This window comes from Tachypleus tridentatus, chromosome 5, assembly GCF_004210375.1.
Source record: "Tachypleus tridentatus isolate NWPU-2018 chromosome 5, ASM421037v1, whole genome shotgun sequence".
In the NCBI taxonomy this organism is placed as follows: domain Eukaryota; kingdom Metazoa; phylum Arthropoda; class Merostomata; order Xiphosura; family Limulidae; genus Tachypleus; species Tachypleus tridentatus.
Window position 1 is genome coordinate 6,807,870 of NC_134829.1, and position 20,842 is coordinate 6,828,711.

General features: G+C 31.0%; 1 protein-coding gene across 2 annotated transcripts in view; it reads right to left on the reverse strand.

Moving 5' to 3' along the window:
• Nucleotides 1-16,039, reverse strand: part of LOC143250424 (putative ATP-dependent RNA helicase DDX10) — a 52,893-nt gene extending 36,854 nt beyond the window's left edge. Inside the window, exons 1-6 of one of the 2 annotated variants that reach the window (XM_076500897.1) lie at nucleotides 15,833-16,039; nucleotides 12,594-12,654; nucleotides 9,158-9,288; nucleotides 6,504-6,620; nucleotides 4,930-5,050; nucleotides 3,986-4,100 (exon numbers count right to left, since the gene is read on the reverse strand). In XM_076500897.1, coding sequence (XP_076357012.1) covers nucleotides 3,986-4,100; nucleotides 4,930-5,050; nucleotides 6,504-6,620; nucleotides 9,158-9,288; nucleotides 12,594-12,654; nucleotides 15,833-16,012 — 725 coding nt within the window. In that variant the 5' untranslated portion in view covers nucleotides 16,013-16,039. Of the gene's footprint in view, nucleotides 1-3,985; nucleotides 4,101-4,929; nucleotides 5,051-6,461; nucleotides 6,621-9,157; nucleotides 9,289-12,593; nucleotides 12,655-15,832 lie in introns of both variants that reach the window. The other variant, XM_076500896.1, reaches the window with a different exon arrangement.
• Nucleotides 16,040-20,842: the final 4,803 nt, after the last annotated feature.

Sequence of the window (20,842 nt, forward strand, 5' to 3'; positions counted from 1 at the left end):
TTTTTGTTAAACGTTACAAGGCTTTCATACACAAAATATCAGTTGTTGAATCAGATATCAAGATCTTTTAATTAAAGATATCCTTCTAACTTTTTTCTTTCAGAATGTTAACAGTTATTATCATTTTCAGATTAATTTTATGTTAAATCTAATTAGCTTAGTTGTCGTAACACATTTATATATATTTACTATTTTTATTATACTGATGTTTCAGTCAAGATAGAGGTTAAGTGTTATATATACATACCTGAATAACGGAAAAATAATAAATTATTATATCGATACCATAGATATCCATTATAATTCATCAAGTTTAGTAATGGAGCTGTAGGTGGGTTAAAAAATATCTAAAAAATTCCAAACAAGCTAAACACTCAATTTACCAGCATGAAGGTTTACCTTGATAGAAAGGTACAATGTCACTATATTTTAAAAAGGCTGAAAAAAAAACACTTGGGGGACATTCTTAGCTTTCAATTGGTTATTCATGCATTGTATATAGAAGTAAGTGTACATAAACGGAACATTTCAAAAAATGGAAAGAAGTGAACAATGTCATTGTGTAATTTATATGCAAAAACGGCTCGTTTGGGCTGAGAAAACACTTTACATAGAAGAGCGAACAACGTTTCGACCTTCTTCGGTCATCGTCAGGTTCAACCGAAGAAGGTCGAAACGTTGTTCGCTCTTCTATGTAAAGTGTTTTCTCAGCCCAAACGAGCCGTTTTTGCATATAAATTTCTCAACAAGTGGGTTTCTCGTCATCACTGATTAATGTCACTGTGTGTTATAACAAATTGAAAATATATCAGGTTATGTATTTTATATTCTCGCATGTCAGTATTGGTAATTTGAGTCCCTAATTCATTCCAAACTACTGACTTTGTGTTTTAACATAACAAACATTTAATCTGAACCATTCAATACACCATATGACTCACAAATATTGATGTTCAGGTGTGTTTTTTAATGCATACTTCATTAAACAACAGTTCTAAAAATATTGATTGTGAGCCAAAAAACACAATTAAATAGCCTTTAACTCATGATCCATATGGAAGGAGTTAAAGACATTAATGTTACTAGTTTTCAATACAGTAACTAAGTTAATATTAGGAGTCTTTCACATACAAAACATCCTACCTTTTAGAAAAGTACGTTTAACAAAGTAAAGACTTGTCCATAAATATATCAAATATTTGTTTTGAATAGTCCACATAAATGAAGTTATGACTTTCATCTCAAAAATACCAAATTTCCTTTGTGTAATCCCTCAAACCTTTTCAATACATGTTAAACATTTTTCTCTGGGGATCAATGATATTGAATGACCTTGTAATCACAACAACATAAAAATCTAACTAAATCTATATTATCCATTTGTTTCAGGAATAGCTTCAAATTGTAACATGAGACTACATTCGCTTCTCCTAAGAAGTTTTAAGCTCATAAAAGTATACATCTATTTATAATTATGTTTATTTGAAGTATACACATATTTATAATTATGTTTATTTGAAGTATACATCTATTTATAATTATGTTTATTTGAAGTATACACATATTTATAATTATGTTTATTTGAAGTATACATCTATTTATAATTATGTTTATTTGAAGTATACACATATTTATAATTATGTTTATTTGAAGTATACACATATTTATAAGTATGTTTATTTGAAGTATACACATATTTATAATTATGTTTATTTGAAGTATACATCTATTTATAATTATGTTTATTTGAAGTATACACATATATTTATAATTATGTTTATTTGAAGTATACATCTATTTATAATTATGTTTATTTGAAGTATACACATATTTATAATTATGTTTATATGAAGTATGCATCTATTTATAATTATGTTTATTTGAAGTATACACATATTTATAATTATGTTTATTTGAAGTATACATCTATTTATAATTATGTTTATTTGAAGTATACACCTATTTATAATTATGTTTATTTGAAGTATACATCTATTTGTAATTATATTTATTTGAAGTATACATCTATTTGTAATTATATTTATTTGAAGTATACATCTATTTATAATTATGTTTATTTGAAGTTTATATCTATTTATAATTATGTTTATTTGTTTTATTGTCCTTTGAGCCATGTTCAACTGCTATCAGTACCATTACAAGTTGTAAATCACTCAAAGCAGATACAGTTCATGTTACACTATTGAATCACATTATCCAAAAGCTGCTTGCATGCTTGCCTTATAAAACATTTTTATTATATTATTACTATCACTACCTAATCTTACCTAACCTAAAAGTATCTCTATTTATACACTTATAGTTTTATACCAATAAATAAATGTAGTAAACAAGAAATAAAAAACCAAATATTATTTTTTCTTGTTGTAATAATGCATTAAATAATTATATTTACTTAAATATACCAAAGTACATGCTAATAACTTGAAAAAATCCAGATAATTTATTCTAACTATCACAATTTTTCTGGCTTTCTAGCTATAAGACAAGCTGTCACAAATCCACTGTAATTCCCCTGAGAACTAAAGTGAAATTGACTCTTATCTGTTCAAAACACAGCATAACGCAATACATCATTTGAAAGATGAAAACCTTGACTTTCTCACGGTTATAGGTAACATATAATTAAACATAAAAGAGAACTACTAATAAGTCCTGCAAGAGAGGTTGTGACACATGGATGTGGCAAGAGGAGTCTGATTATCTCTTTCAAAGCTCTGTAACCAAATAAACTTGGAGGTTATAAAAACTGTGACTTGTCAATTTTATGATAAGTAATTTAACTTAAATTCCCCAATTTTTGAAGGGGTGTTGGATAAAATAAACACACTTACTTGCCAGGTGTGTCACACAAAAGATAATTCACAATTTGTATTCTAATATTACCTGGTATGATTAAGTTTTATTGTTTTTTAAGTTTGTGCAAAGCTACATAAGAGCTACCTGCACTAGCCATCTCTAATTTAACAGTGTAAGACTAAAAGGAAGGCAGCTAATCATCACCACTCACCACCAACTCTTGGGCTTCTTGTTTACCAACAAATTGTAAAACTGATCATCACATAATGCCCCCATGGCTGAAAGGGTGGGCATGTTTAGAGTGATGGAGATTCAATCCCATGGCCCTTAAATTGCAAGTCAAGTGGCCTAACCACCTAGCCATGCTGAGCTGATAAAAATAAATACTTCAAACTTATGTACAATTAAAATATGGATTATTAGCTACAATTGTATCCTATACTAATTGGTATAATACAAACAAAACGTAATTTTATAAAATTTTAAATGTACAACCTAAAACCTTGTATTGTGCTAATTATAGGTTACCTAGAGCAAGATGGTTAAATACATAACCTAATGTCTAATACACTACAATTAAAGTCAAGCCAAATCTTTGACAGGACTACAAAATCCATACATATTTTGAGAATAATTTAAACTGAATGAATTCACGTATTTCAGAGATCTACAAAACTTAAAATATGTTAAATACAAAACAAGTTACATGAAATATCAAACACCAGCCAGTTAGATCATAATATAAATAAAGATACACAGGAGCTAGCTACACATCGTAAGCTGATTGAATGTCCCATTTTAAAAATTTCTCCTGTTTATCCTAACTTAGATTTACAAAAAATTAGCAACTCCTATCAATGCACATATGGACAGAAGTTCTCAACACCCATCTATAAGGACATATATATTATTATTTATATTATATTATATATTATTATTTTAAAAAACAAGGTTTGGTTTTCAGGGAGTAATTTGTATATTTTTTGTGAAAAGTATTCGTTATATTTAAGTGAGCCTTTCTTGGTGCAAAAGGAACTTGAAAAACGTAAATTTCAAATCAACATTATAAAACTATGAAGTCCAACAGTTTGTAAGATTTTAAAGGTCCACAAATGTTTTTTGATGGACAACTGCACGAAATAAATTATTAAAACGCAACACCTACTTAGTCTGTGTGGCTGAAAACAGAAGTGTCTGTCTTTCCTGAGGAAGATTTTCTATTATAGCATTCATTGTTTTTTGAAAACCCAAGTCCAATATTCTGTCAGCTTCATCCAGAACTAGCCATTTAAAAAAAATTAAATTAGTATAACTATATGTGTAAACCACAAAACATATCCTTTTTCTTTTTTTATGTTTTATATTTAAAATAAAAACAATTAACACCTGATGATAAAAGACCAATAATTACTGTAGTCATTAACTGCACATAGTTCTGTTGATACTGTAGTCATTAACTGTACATAGTTCTGTTGATACTGTAGTCATTAACTGTACATAGTTCTGTTCATACTGTAGTCATTAACTGTACATAGTTCTGTTCATACTGTAGTCATTAACTGTACATAGTTCTGTTGATACTGTAGTCATTAACTGCACATAGTTTTGTTGATGCTGTAGTCATTAACTGTACATAGTTCTGTTGATACTGTAGTCATTAACTGTACATAGTTCTGTTGATACTGTAGTCATTAACTGTACATAGTTCTGTTGATACTGTAGTCATTAACTGTACATAGTTCTGTTGATACTGTAGTCATTAACTGTACATAGTTCTGTTGATACTGTAGTCATTAACTGTACATAGTTCTGTTCATACTGTAGTCATTAACTGTACATAGTTCTGTTCATACTGTAGTCATTAACTGTACATAGTTCTGTTCATACTGTAGTCATTAACTGTACATAGTTCTGTTGATACTGTAGTCATTAACTGTACATAGTTCTGTTGATACTGCAGTCATTAACTGAATGTCAGTGTTGATTACATCTTTAAAATTATATTATTCTAGAACATATAAACTAGATTCAAAAACAGACATATTTTTCAAATGCTTTTAAAACAAGAAACCAATACTACAATAACTAGCAACATTACCAGTACATTACCCAAAACTTTGAGGTTGCTTGTGTCAAATAACGGATTCTCATCCATATGTTGTAGCAGACGACCTGGGGTACATATGACAATGTTACACTTGTCCATTCGCTGTCGTTCAAACTTCAAGTCCTACTGGAAGAAAAGATCCTATAACAAAACAATTCATCTTCAAATGTTTATGTCTCATCACCTTAGTCCTTAAGCAATTCCAAAAAATTTTCTGTCTGAAATAGTTGGTTTTTCTAACAACTTTATCATAGAAACTCTCTTCAAACTCCAACACTGGTAAAATGAACAACTTATCATCAGTTTTCTATATAACTATCCTGGATTATTATAGACCTTTCATATTAAAAAGATCATTTACTACCATACAGTTATAACCAAACTTTAAAACAGTTTGAGTAATTACATGGTTAAAAATGTAGTCAACAGATACAATTTGAGGTATAAGTAACTTAAAGCCATCACACTATCATATGGGTAAAACACAAAAATTTGATGTCAGTATTCAAGTGAGGCCTAACAGTTATTTGTAGTCTACATTTCTATATAAATATATCCAGCATAGTATTCAAGTGAGGCCTAACAGTGACTTGTACAGAGAAATTTGTAGTCTATATTTCTATATAAATACACCCTAAAATTCTATTACCTTTACTAATAACAACAGAACACTGCATTAATGGGTTCAACAATTTATCTACCACAAACCAAATTCCTTTTGTGCTGTCAAACTACAAAGTTTGTTCACTAATATATTAGGGTGATGCAAATTATGATAACCCACTATCCATTACATTAACTGTAGTACAATAGTAGTGTTATAACATACCTAGTACAACTAGAGATATTTGAACTTTAGTAACTTTGTAACCAAGCCCCTATCATCATCACTGATGTAATAAAACAATGTCCCCTGAAGTATTCCACCAATAAGAGAAATCCATTAATAACAACGTTTCTTCCTCTGATTCACGTAAGCTACAATCCAAGTAACTAGTCTTACCCCAATATCTGCGTCTTCTTAGCTGATTATTTTAATGGTATTGCATCGAACGTTTTTGAAAATCTAAGTACACAAAATCAACACCTTCTCCTTCATCCAGATAATGTGTACTATAGCCGAGTAAGGTCAATATACTGGTTAGATACAACTTATATTGGCTGGAATCATGCTAGCTTACATCACTGATAACGAATCTTGGAAACTCCTTTTATTGGATTTTCTAGCAGTTTTTACATTTAATGTAACCAGAATCACTTAATCACATGAAGTGATTTGTGGAGAAGATGAATGAATTTGTTTGAAGATTGAAAACAAAACAAAAACCTTTGATTAAGCTTAATTTGAAAATTATATATTAACATTTAACTAAAGTATGGATAACAAGTAACTCAGTAAATTATCTATCAGTGATGCAACATATTTACACTTTTATATTTTCTCTGTAATCTCTAAGTCTGTTACAACAGGTTTTAGCACATATACACAAATGTATATGACAAATTTCGATATAAAAATTGACCGTTTATTAACCTTTCCGCCTATAATTAAACCTGCAGAAAAATCATGATTTACTCCAATTTTTCTTAACACTTCAAAGATTTGGTATGCTAGTTCTCTAGTAGGTGTGATGATAAGGGCTCCTAAACCATCGTATCTTGTCCACCTCTCTCTATACAGCAGCTCCAGGATCTACAAAATATAGATTAACTCTTTCAATATACCAGAACTTCACAAACATGAGATAAAATATGGTTCTTTTTATTCAGGTCATATATAAATACGTGTCTTTGTTGTTATTTACAGAGAAAAATGAATTAAGTTTCTAATATAAAAAACAAAAAATTATATTAAATAAATTAATAAACAGTACAAGAGTGTCGAGCCATTATCGATATCAGAATATAAATTAATAACAAAGACAGCCTTAACATACATATACCTTGATATTCAACATATAAAGTTAAGGAAAATGTTTGCTTATAATCTTACTTATAGAAGGTTATGGAATATGGTTGCTTATGGCCTTAACTGTATGTATAAATATCAGACTTATTCAACCAGTACATAGTTTGAAATAAGGATATAGCTTTTTAAGTATGATTTTAAAAGTGGAATACTAACACACAGTATGCAAGCATACAAACATTCTTCACACGTGACTACATCACTTACAAATCTATTTTTAAAAAACTCTGTCTTCATATACCTAGTAATAAAATATGCTGTAATTATTTCTCATTTTGATAATTTTTAAATTTGAACAGTTTTGTACCAAGACTGACTTAAGTTTTTCTAATACTCAGAGTAAGTTCTCTAGCCTGTGTCACATTTCATACATAAATCTATATTAAAACTAACATTACTTCAACCAAACAAATTGTTAAGGATCATTTTCAAACACAAACAACTATTACAGTATTCCTGCATATTAAGAATGACAGTAAAAGTGAAGGTGTGTTGATGAGTACCATAAGACACATGATCCTGTGGTCAAGGATTCAGAACAGGAATTTTCAGTCACAAGTAAATTAATTACCCAACTGGTTTCATTAAAAACTACAAACATGTACAGTTTATGTTGACAGAAACACAATATATTGGCTATGAACAAATGTGAAGTTCCTACATGGTTACTGTAATAAAATTACACGTACATATGAAGTACCGTATCGGGTGATTTACTCAAATAACTGGTTATCTATGAACAACAATTACTTCAAGTAGTGTTACTTAAACTAATTATCATCGAGCATTGAATACATTATATAGAATCACCAAAAATAATAGTTCATGAAACTAGTGTTTTCAATTAATAGTGTTTTCCATTATTCTAACGATCTTGTAATGAGTATTGTAATTAAACTGACTAACGTAAGTAACCAACTAATCAAAATGAATGTTTCTATCTAGCAACAGAAGTATTGTAATTACTATTTTAAATGAATATACAGTTGTATATGAATTACTGATAGTGATAAGCTGTAATATAAAATAAAAACCTCATATCTTTGCTAAGATATTTTTTTATGTACTGAGCCAAACACAGTGACTCTACCCTCTTCTCTGTCTTTGGAAACAGTCCCTTATATGTACATATTTCAACGACTCATGTGAATAACCAACTGTAGCTGCTTTCTCAGTCATTTTAAAGTGCTTGGAAGCCACCTCATTCTTTCAAGTCAAGACTTCAAGAATACAGGTTGTGTCTTTCATCTACTCAAAACAGTAAGTTCCAAACTCCATTTCTTAACCTGATGATGACCCAAGATGGTAGAAATATTGTCCTGTGCTTTATTTTAATTAAAGTTTTAATACACCAGCCATCTTTGAATACATTTTACATCAAGTGGGTTTCTCGTCACAAGGAATTCTGTTATGACACACACACTATGATACAGCCATGTTTATAGGTTAATTAGTCAACTAATCAAATTTGTGGTTTTCAATCAATCATTTTTTACTATTCCAATTATCTAAATAATTTAAATTCTAACAGTATGTTTATTCATTGTTAAAAAGCATGAAGCTGCACAATGGGCTGTCTGTACTCAGCCCACCACAGGTATTGAAACCTAATTATTTTTGTGTTACAATTTTTTGTAGTCAATTCATTTGAAAATAACTACATAATTTAATGTAATAAACTTATAAATCTAATATTTAATTAACTAATAAATCATACCAATCACCCAGTGTGAGAAAAATATTACAATGGTAATAAATCAAGTATAAAACACAGATAAATATCAGTTAAAAAAAAACATTTTATATTCATTGTATGAAGTTCATGTACAGTTCATTCAACACTGTATAAAGTTCATGTACAGTTCATTCAACACTGTATAAAGTTCATGTACAGTTCATTCAACACTGTATAAAGTTCATGTACAGTTCATTCAACACAATGAAGTTCATGTACAGTTCATTCAACACTGTATGAAGTTCATGTACAGTTCATTCAAAGAGACTTTTCATCTAATGAACTCATTTAAACATATATTTACATGCTGCAAAAAGTCATCACTTTGTATGCAAAATTGAAATTACTGTTTAAATTGGACAACTAAACTGTGTTGACTAATTCCACCATTTTGTAGCAGGCAACTTTCTGAAATATAGGAAAATATCTGGATTTATAGGAATGTTACCTTCCTGCAGTACTTACTGTTACTGCTATTTCAATAATTATAAACATTCTAAGTCCTTTGTGTTAAAAAAATACTTACTGGAATAAGAAATGCAATGGTTTTGCCAGATCCTGTCTTAGCTGCTCCCAGTATATCCAACCCCCTCAGTGCAAGCCCTATTGCTTCTTTCTGAATTTCTGTTGGTTCAAAATATCCCCCATCTTTTAACCCTGAGACGACAAAGTATAACATGAAGTATTACAAAATGAAATCCTTAAGTGAATTTTAACAATTTATTATTTCAAAAGATTAAACACCTGAAGCTCAAGAAAACATTCTCACATAAGTGAATATCAGTAAATGAAGTTAAATTTTCTTCAATTAATGTTTCATCTAGATTTTATTAGTGTATGAGTGTGCATGCCTGCATGTATATATACATCTTAATGCTATTACTAAAGTTACACTATCTGTACAGATCAAAACTGTGCATTAAAACAACATTTCTTACATACATCTAGAAGCATTATACACATGTAAACATGGCTGGTATTAGTAGAACAACAAACAACATTTCAACCATCTTTGGTCAAAATTACAAGAACCGATACACAATTCAAAACAGAAATCCACCGAAAAATCACCCACACTGGAATATACATTCCTTGGGACTCAAAACATGAAACAAAACAAAAACTCAACATACTAAGAAACCAAATAAACACAGCCATAAAACTATGCTCTCCAGAGAAAATTAACAATGAATTAGACAAAATAAAACAATACTTCATCAACATCAGTAAGTTTCCTTCACAAACCGTATAAAACATTATACGCACACACCAAAACAAAAAGCAAAATCAACCAACAAAAGTAAATATATCTCACAAATCAAAAAATCACGAAACCATATACCGCTGAATACCATATATTCCCAACATCAGCAGATAAATAACCAACATTTGGCAAAAACTAGTAACAAAATATGACATTCCAGTTAATACCAAATTTATTCAAAAACCAGGCACAAAACTGAGGTAAAAACTACACTGACAAACAGAACACCAGCATTATTTATAAAATACAATGTGATAACTGCCACGAATTCTATATCAGAGAAACAAGTAGAAAAATGGAAACCAGATTCAAAGAACATAAAAAGTCCCCTTCACACGTTTTCGAACACTACAAGTCAAATAAACACAACATAACCATAGAAAACACCTAAATACTAAATAAAGAAGCAAACATAAACAAACACAAAATTAAAAAAGCCTTACTTATACAACAACACAAGCCCAAAATAAACCAATACAAAGGAACACATACCTACAAAAATGAATATAATCCAACATCTAAGCACGCCCTCTACATTCCTACACTCAATTACACAACCACCTTCAAACATCTGGTCAGCTATCGGTCAGTCAGCTCTTTCTTTCTTTGTGAACCTGACGATGACCGAAGAAGTTCGAAACATTGTTTGCTCCTCTACATAGAGCTTTCTCTACCCATACCAGCCATTTTTACATATATATTTTCTCTACAAGTGGGTTTTCCTGTCATCACAGATTATCTAGAAGCATTATTTTTTTACATTTTAATACTTTCATTTCAAGAATATCAGTAACATAACCTGAAAATCCAACAATTAGATTGTACTAAAAACTATTTCAATCAAAAATAAGGAATACAATGATATGAATGAAATATTTGTGAAGCAGATGTTGAGAAATAGTACAGGTTCTATCATTAGTAATCTATAAGGAAGAGAAAACATTTAGAAAACTTTGATAAGTCAACAAATTCAAATACAAGATTTCCAAGCAAATTAGAATAGAATTAAATGAAAAAATTACCAACTTTAAATATTCTTTAATTAATAATATTTATTGTATTGAAAATTCACTCATTTTTAATCCATCCACTATGAGCTGGGTGGAATGCACCCAGCTCGTAACCACGAAAATAATTATTCTATGAATTTTGGTAATGTACTCATATGTTCACAAAATCTTCCAGTTTATTAGTATACGTTTCAAGACTTTCATACACAAAATATCATATTTTTTAAAATTAAGTTCTAAAATATTTTAATTCAAGATCAGTAATTTTTTCTTTCAGAATGTTAACTTGGCAACATACAGAGTAATTCTTATTTTAGAGTTAAAAATGTTTAAATTTAATATATAAAATGTTTACAACTTCCTGATACTTACCAAATGTTTATCATGAAAAAGTTTATATTTTATGTTATTTCCACTATCAAATCAGAATCTCTGTATGTATAAAACAGATTTGACCAATCTTGTAATTACCATCAATAATTAGGAAAATAAATTATGCTCTTTTGTTTCTATAATAACTACAAATTATAATTCAAAAACACAAATGTTTAATCTATATGACTTAATTGTTATAACACTATACATTATATAAATGTATATCCATTTATTATTTTTATTATACTGAACTTGCAGCCATTGCTGGCCTAGATATATGTTAGGTTTTAGATAGATATATATACCTGAATAACAAAAAAATATAAAATTACCATATTAATACCATAAAAAATCCATTATAATCTATCAAGTTTAGTAATGGAGCTGTGTATGGGTAAAAAAATAAAACAGACTGACCACTCAATTTACAAGCACAAAGGTTCATCTTGAAAGAAAAAAATAATGTTATTATATTTGAAAATAATAGGGAAAAACATTTGTGGGACATTCTGAGCTTACGATTGGCTATTTACATCATATATAAAATTAAGTGTACATAAGGGAATGTTTCCAAAATAAATAAAAAAAGGTGAGTAGAGGTCACTGTGTTTGATTCAGTATAATAGTGATATCACATAGAAAAGATGGGAGGTTTTTATTTTATATTCTAAATTTTAAACATCTAAATTGAACCAGTGTTACATTCAACATACCATGCAACAAATATCAATGTTTAGATGTATTTAATGTTTACTTTCACATTTAGAAACCAATAATGTATAATTAGAATATGAATTGTAATCTACAGTTTGATTACAAAATTATTGATGTAAACTGATACAATAATAATTCAATAAAATTCTGAATTCAAGTCAACAAACACAATGACATGACCTTTGACCCATCTATAGGGTTAACAAGGGTATTTTTTTCCTGAACTGTTTCAATTAAACTTTTTTATCTTACCATCATTTTCCTCTTGTTTTTTATTAACATCTTTTAAGCAATTCTACAATTTGCATCTTAAAAATTAATAAAAATTGCTGAAAACATGCACAATTTTGTCTACTTTATTTTTTACATACAACCAAAAACAGTTGACTATTCTTCAGTATAAAAACTCTCCTTGAACTACACAACCAATACTTAATTTCACAAATAGTGCACTAGCTTATGACAATCACCTGAGACATTACAAGTCTCCATACTGTGAAAAAAAATAATTCTTGCATAGATACTTCCTACAAGAAGTCTTACAAGTTCTTGTGTGAAACTTTTGTTCAATACTGCTCTGATCACAAGATATACCTTACCTAGCTTTGTATTATGAGACAATGGAAAATCTCTAAAGTTCCTCACTGCAGTAGAGTCAATCTTCACATGATAAAAAGAAAAAAATTAGTTTTATTACACAAATACATGTTGATTTCTGAATAAGAACTAATGAATCATTACAGTATACAATCAGCATTTTGAAGCTTCACACAAAAAAATATTTAACTTTTACTGTACAGTATTGTTAGTTTATAACCAATCCTAATGTTTAAATTATGATAAAATATTTTTGTTAACCAAGCTAAATGAGACAGTGGAACTACAGGTAAATATTTAGAGAATAAAGAAACATAAGAGAATTTTATACTTCTCATAATTTATTATGACTGTGGTTTTGTTAGTAAAAGCTTCATCAGGTACAGACTGAAATGTTTTGAAGAAGGTTCTTTATACATGTTTAAACAAAGAACTGGAAATGACCCTGACATTCACCTGAACACAAGTAAGGGAAAGTCCAACTTTGTTTGGTTGAACATTTTCTGATCTGTTTCCAATCATCTGTTTATTTCTAAAATATCCAGATTGTCCAAGTTTTTTTTACCTTTTTCACAAATATATAAAATTTTGTAGTAGTTTTATTTGTGGATCAAATCAATTTAGTTTCAGTAAGGTAGAATGTAAATGTAGAATCCATTTTCCTAAATTTCTAGCTTCTAGAAAGTTCTTTATTTCTTGTTTTCATGAAACATCTTATTTGACCTGTACTCTCATCATTCCAGCCTTAACACAATAACTGGTAAGCACCACTGTTACTATTTTTGTTGTTACATAACATTTTTCCCACATTGTTTCTACAGAAGACCAGTCTGTAGATTTCTGTATTCAGTATGTCAGATATTTAGTAGAAGGTTTTCCAATGTAGTTCATCTCAAATCATTTCTTTTTAAATATGTTACAATTTGGTACACTACATGGGTATATCGATTTAAAATTTTTAGTTTTAAATTATTTAGACTACAAAATGTTAATTAACTTTGTTGTATAGCCACTGTTATATAACAACTTTTATAGGTTTAACTGAGTTTCATGATCTTGAGATGACAAGAGTACAAAGACAAGACTGTCTAACAAACTACATAGCATGTCAAGTGTGAAATCTGGATGTCTTGATGGTGTCACTGCAAGTCAATTTTTAAAAGATTTTGAAGGAATATATGTCATTACTTATGTCAGTATTTTAGTCCAAAACATTAATGTTTCTGTTTTCATCAAATTCCACAGTAAATTTAATAAATTTGTTTTGTTAATTTAGAAAATTTACAAAATTATCAAATGGATGTTTGGACTTGTATACCTGGTTCACAGCAAAATCAAACTTTTTTGGTCATATAGTTCTGTCATGGAAAACTTCTACCTGAAGAAATATGTCATAAATTTACTTAGAAAGTATATTCATATACCAAAACTGTTAAATGACAAGAATAGTCTTTTGTGTTTTCCATTTAATTAGAATTGACTTTAAACCCACATCTTACATCAGCATTGTATTAAAGCTATGAGTATCTTATAACACTGACAATAACAAGGACTGGAACTTGGTGAAACTAGGTATATCTCATGGTAACACTACCAATGACAAGGACTGGAAGTTGGTGAAACAAGGCATATCTCATGGTAACACTGACAATAACAAGGACTGGAAGTTGATGAAAACTTAAAAAATTAATGTTCTCCTGCTTCAAACCAAACCTTGTGATCAAAAGAAACTAAAAATACAGCAATTAACTGAATACTTAAAATAATGTTCATTGTTTCTTACATTTAAGAAAACTTTAATTCAAAATGACCTTTCCATATTTTTATTAACAGAAAATAAAATCCATCACTTCTCCCTTCCCTGCTCTGTTACAAAATATATATAATAATTTAAAACAAAAACATTTTGAACTGGGTATTTCACAAAATCAAGTTTTATAAAAATACCTTTCAAGATACAATGTAAAACAGTTAAATATAATGAGTTTGCTTTTGTGCCTTCGGCTCAATGGCTTAAACATCCTCTTGGAAGCAAAAGCCCACATACAGTGACAGTGTGGAAAGTTCAAGATTTTTAGGTCAGTATGAAATCACAATCATGTGATTATTCCTGGTAACATGACAAAGTGGCAAACAATAGAGAAGCATCCACAACTGTATCTACTGAATTCATGTTACTGATGTACAAATTATTCAATTATTGTCCACGTTATTGTTTCATAGTCAAATTATCAATTGTAGTATCTTACCAGTAAGTAGAGAAGTTGTCGGCCAAGGCATCAGTAATTGAAATATACAATTGATTGAGTTTCATTTTTGCCTCAACCAGCACCCCACCATTTTGTGGACTGATGACCCAAAAGAATACCCCCGTGTCCAGTATTTAGTAATATACAATTAACCTGTGTTAAAAAAAAAAAGTAAGCCAATGTTTTTCTGATATAAAACGAGCTGAACACACACATAGTCAGAATGTGGCTCCCACAGCTTTCCTCTTACTTCCTGTGTTTTACTGTTCATATCTTTCAGCCACAACGCTCTTCTCTCCTTTCCAATAGCATGACTAGGTATCAAATAGAAGGAAATTCCAGGTCTTTTAAATTTATTATTGGTGTAATTGAACACTAAACAATTATTCACTGTAATAGCAGGTATGGAACACCAAACGTTTGTCAGGCAATTGTACAGGATGAATTAATTGTGCTATAAAGATTTACCCCTTTGCCTCATATGCTATATATACATTACAAAGAGGAAAGACAAAATCTGCAGATGTGTGACCTCAGGAACGTGTGATTTACAACCTGACCTCACAGTTCATTGCAAAACGTACTAACATGGAACCTGAAGTATCAGACAATGGAATGTAACAAGACATCAGATGCACCATACCAAACGATGGTCACTGACGATAGTTTTACCAAAGAGTAGCTCAGAATTTGCAGCATAATTCTCAAAATGTTACAAAGTACGATAAGCCTAAAATAATAGCAAACTAATTTCATTAACATTAAGCGACTATTACCAGTCTTAAAAATATACATTTTGCATAATAGAAAATACATGCTACGTTGCATAGCAGATATATACGATTACAGTACTGCTTCGCCTAATTATTTATTTATTACTAGCTATATAAGTCTAATAACAATAGCAGTCACACAGTATTAATATTAGTTTAAACGTTTAGGCTTAATCTTGAATAACACTATATCCAACTTGATCAAGTTCGCTATTTTACCTTTTCGTATTGAGATACAAGTTTCTGAATTTGAGAATTCTGTAATTCTCGGCGTTTTTGTTTCTTTCTATAAAGTTTTATAGACTGATTCTTATTCAAACGTGTTTGACTATTTTTCTTAACGGAACCTTCAAATTTTTGTTTTTCATTTACTATATTTCCATTCATCATGGTGGCCATGTGAATTTATTCTCAGTTCGTTAGAAAAACCATGCTGAAACTTATAAACTGAAACACACAAAATCAAACAAAATATTTAAGGGCAAAATGAATATTAGAATTTTTAAAAGACTACTAAGGCATTTCAAAAAGTAATTTATAGTAAAATAAATATACAAAAATACCACAGACACAGAAAAATAACAATATTAAGTTAACTTAAAATTGATAGAACATAAGTGTTGAATTAATTATATTGTTGAAATATTTGAAATTTAACAATGTACTAGAATGCATATAGTTTAAAGATGACAGTCTTTCTGATATGGAATAACTGCAATATACAATTTACATTGATTCCTTTTCGTCACTTTAAAGGTATTGAAAATTTACAATAGCGTATCAACAGTGCTGACCACTGATCATTTTCATTGGTAGAATACGTGAATATGCAAATTGGCATAGTTTTTGAAATAAATTTCCTAGGTAGGTCATTTGTTTTATTTGTTTATATACTGCTAAAAAATAAAGAAACAACTAAATTTATGTGTGATAGACATATCCGTTCTTCTGCAAGTGTATTTTTTTAAGCTTGCGAGTGAAGTTTGAAACAACTCAAATGAAACTCATCTCACTCAAGGAGAATACAACTTAAGGTATTCTGTATAAGGTTGTAACGTGAAACTATGCATTCTTCATTAATTCTCCAAACAAACACCAATGTGGATCTTTTGCGGATCGTTTTGTCAGTGTGTAACTTCATCTTGCGTACCCAAGCAGTCAGGCGCCATCTGACAGAGAATGAAGTGGCCAGGGTGTTCCAGATGCTGAAAGATGGCCAGACACAAAGGAGTGTGGCATATCGCGTCGATGTGTCACCAAGCGTCATCAATCGACTTTGGTGACGCTACCAGGAGACTAGGTCAAGGCCATCATCGCTGCACAACAACCAGAGAGAACCGCTACATCGTGACTATCGGTTTGCAAGACAGGTTAGCTACGGCTCGGTCACTGTAAAATGGCCTTCAGCATTCCATTGGAACCCATGTGTCGACCCAAAGAGTTTGCAATCATCTGCACGAAGGACGCCTTACAGCCAGACGGCCTGCAAGAGGCGTATTTCTGACAGTGCGTAACATGCAGCCAGGTTGTAGTTTATTCATTAGCACCTGGACTGGAAACTTCATCAATGGACCACCGTGCTGTGAACAGACGAGAGCACGTTCATTGTGTCTCGTGATGATGGACGTGTGAGAGCGTGGAGACGCTGACGAGAGCGATTTTCCGCCTGTAACACTGTGCAAGTCGACTCTTATGAAGGAGGTTCTGTAATGGTCTGGGCAGGCATATGCTTGGATGGCCGCATGGACTTACTCATACTCGACAGGGGTGCTCTGAACGCACGATGATATAGAGACGAAATTCTGGAACCCATTGTGAGGCCTTCTGCCGGTCCTGTCAGCGATGGGTCCATTCTCATGCAGGTTAACGCGAGCCCACGTCACCAGACTGTATATGGACTTCCTTGACGAGAAAGAAATAGAGACTTTTGAGTGGCCCGCCAGATCTCCAGATTTAAATCCGATTTAACATTGTTGGGACATGTTAACGATGCGTGCTAGTGAACGCCAGCACACTCCTCAGAATATACAGGAACTCCGACAAGCCATGGTAGACGAGTTGGCTGCCATACCCCAAAATAATATCGATAGACTGATTGGGAGTGTGCCAATCGGTGTCGAGAGCGTGTCACAGCCCACAGTGGTCACACTAGATATTGAATGTTTCAAACATTTTTGAATAAACGCATGTAAACTGTTTAAAATATTGTTTCATAGGGTATATCAGTTTTGTGGTATTGGTCATTTTTTAATTTTATTTCTTCGTGTTTTGCCGTTTATCACACATTATAAAATGGATACAGATGGAACTGAAATGAGGCAAATTACATAAAAAAATAAAAATGTTATGATATTTAGAACACTGCGATAAATTATATAAAAAAACGTAGTTGTTCCTTTAATTTTTTTGAGCAGTTTAGTTTAAACATAAAGCTACGTAATGGGTTATCTGTACTCTGAGCACCCCAATATCGGAACCAACTAAAAACAACAGTGATAAGCACTGAATAATACCCTAACACAGTGCCATTGTCACGAAAACTAATAATACTCTAAAACAGTAACATTGTTACTAAAACTAATAATTCCCTAAAAGAGTACCATTGTTACTAAAACTCTACTAAAGAACTTACAGTACATTAATTTCTGAGCTCAGCATGGCCAAGCGTGTTAAGGCATGCGACTCGTAATCTGAGGGTCGCGGGTTCGCATTCCCGTCGCGCCAAACATGCTCGCCCTTTCAACCGTGGGGGCGTTATATTGTTACCGTCAATCCCACTATTCGTTGGTAAAAGAGTAACCCAAGAGTTGGTGATGACCAGCTGCCTTCCCTCTAGTCTTACACTGCTAAATTAGGGACGGCTAGCACAGATAGCTCTCGAGTAGCTTTGTGCGAAATTAAAAAAAAAAAAAAAACACAAAATTAATTTCTGTAGTTTATTCCAAATAATTTTTTCAAATGTCTTATTTTAGTATATTTTCCTAATTTAAAACGTTACTATTAGATGAATTTATGGTTTCTGAATCATGTTGTGTAAAAGTGTTAGGACAAGAGAATATTCTGTCATTCTTTCCATTTTATGGGGGTTAATTCGTTCATGCCATTATAGAACGTAAATATTAATCTTATGGTAATGCTTCACTGATCTTTGTTAATAACTGTATAAGCCAGGGAGAGAATACATATCATTCTTTAGAATACACTTATACTTCTAGCAAGGGCATATCCTAATGGTTCTGCTTGATTGAACATACCGATCAAACTTAGGAACTGAAATAACTTTCATGGTATCCTATGCAGTGTCTTAATTATATCGAAAAACTAGCAAGAAGATAGTATATAGTATGAGTATGTGCCAGAAGAAATCAATTTCATAACACTATACAAATAAAACTTGATAAAGACAGTGTTTAACACTGTATAATAAATACATCTTATTATAATGTACGGCTCAAAATGTGCAGGAAATTGTCACAAGAGTAGATAATCTTTGCGTGATGCCACTTGGACTCTCGTGATGCTGCTTGGACTCTCATGATGCTACTTGGACTAACTGCTGGAGACTTGAAAATCTTCCCCAGACACTGTCAATACTGTAATCATAACTGTGGGCTAGGATAGAGCGTTGTTTTAATTGGGTCTGTATCAAAAATGTCTGTTTTCGAAGCTTTTGTGGTTCTAATATTAATATTCATGATGTCCTCCGATGAAACAGTGGTGCATCTTCAGATGTACATCTCTAAAATCAGTGGTTCGATTCCTCTCGGTAGACACAACATAATGCCCAATATTCATGATAATTTCATTCTTCGAAAGAAAACACTTTAAATACGTTACGAATATGTTTATAACTACGTTAGTCACAACCACTGTCTTTCAGTCTTTTGCAAAGGTTGTAGTTCAACTAGAGGGTCAGGACTTGACTGTACGTTGTACGTGCACAACAGGAATATGATGGTGTTACTCACGTGCAGCAGCCACATTATTCTACATGGAGACACCAACAAAGATAACCAAAGGTCAACCCTGTATTTTTTCAACCATCAGCATCAAAACCAACTGGTATTATTATACGATTCAATTCTAAGTATTTAACTGGAAATAAGGTTTCTGTTCTTTTATTATATTGTTATTAGGTCCAATATAGCGGAATAAACAAAGCCGACCAGGTACATGAAGTCACGTGCATAACTTTTATAACAGTCTCGTACACGTTACTCTCACACCTACATATAGACTCAAGACAGTCACAGTGACATCTATAACAGTTTTAGTATTGTTGACATTCATAACGGTCTCACACAAGCCACTGTCACCCATAAAAATAGTCAAATTAGTCACACTGACTCCTGTAATAGTTTCTCAACTGTCATTCTGACACCCAAATCGTCTCACACCAGTTATACTGACATAAATAATATAATCAACCCCAGTTGTACTGATTCTCATCGTAGTCTCACAACAATCACATTGCCTCTAATTTAAACAATAAAACGTAGATGGGGTTACTGTTATAGTTTTACTAATTTTGAAGTGGTTACGTTAAAAATAATATTAAACACATGCTTATTGATTCCGAAATAATCTTTTACAACTGATTCATTTTTTTATTCAAATTTTCTACCATGAATACATCATGGGTTTGTTTACTGATTTTCTTCCACAGATGTCTCCTTTAGTCGTCCCTAATTTTTGAAGCGACAGACGAAAGTGGGATTCGCCGTCACATTTTTAACGTCTTCAAAGTAGAAATGGTATGGTTCGAATACAAGAAATCCCTTTAGCTGAGCATTTTATGTCTTAAAATTTGATTGATAAATAAAGGGAGACAAACAGAGACTTAGATAAATACATTAGATATTACACTTTATTACAATCAATTCATACAATTACACTGATTAGTCAGAGAAATAAGTACAACACAACGTATTTCGATTAATTTATCAGTGTTCAAATGTTTAGAAACTTATTATTATTTATTAGCCAGATCTGGAACTTCTGCAAAGAAATATGGTAAACAATCACCTCAACTGGTATATAAAACAATGTGGTATATGGTACTACCGGTTATATATTCCTTGTGTACTTCAGTAACGATGTAAAGTTAACAGTGTTGTTACTAATAGTACAGGATGATATTCATCTTCTCTACATCATGAGATAAAACAGTTAAATCTGTCGGTTTATAACCAAATAAACATGTTTACAGTTCTTCCTCTTTGTTATAAA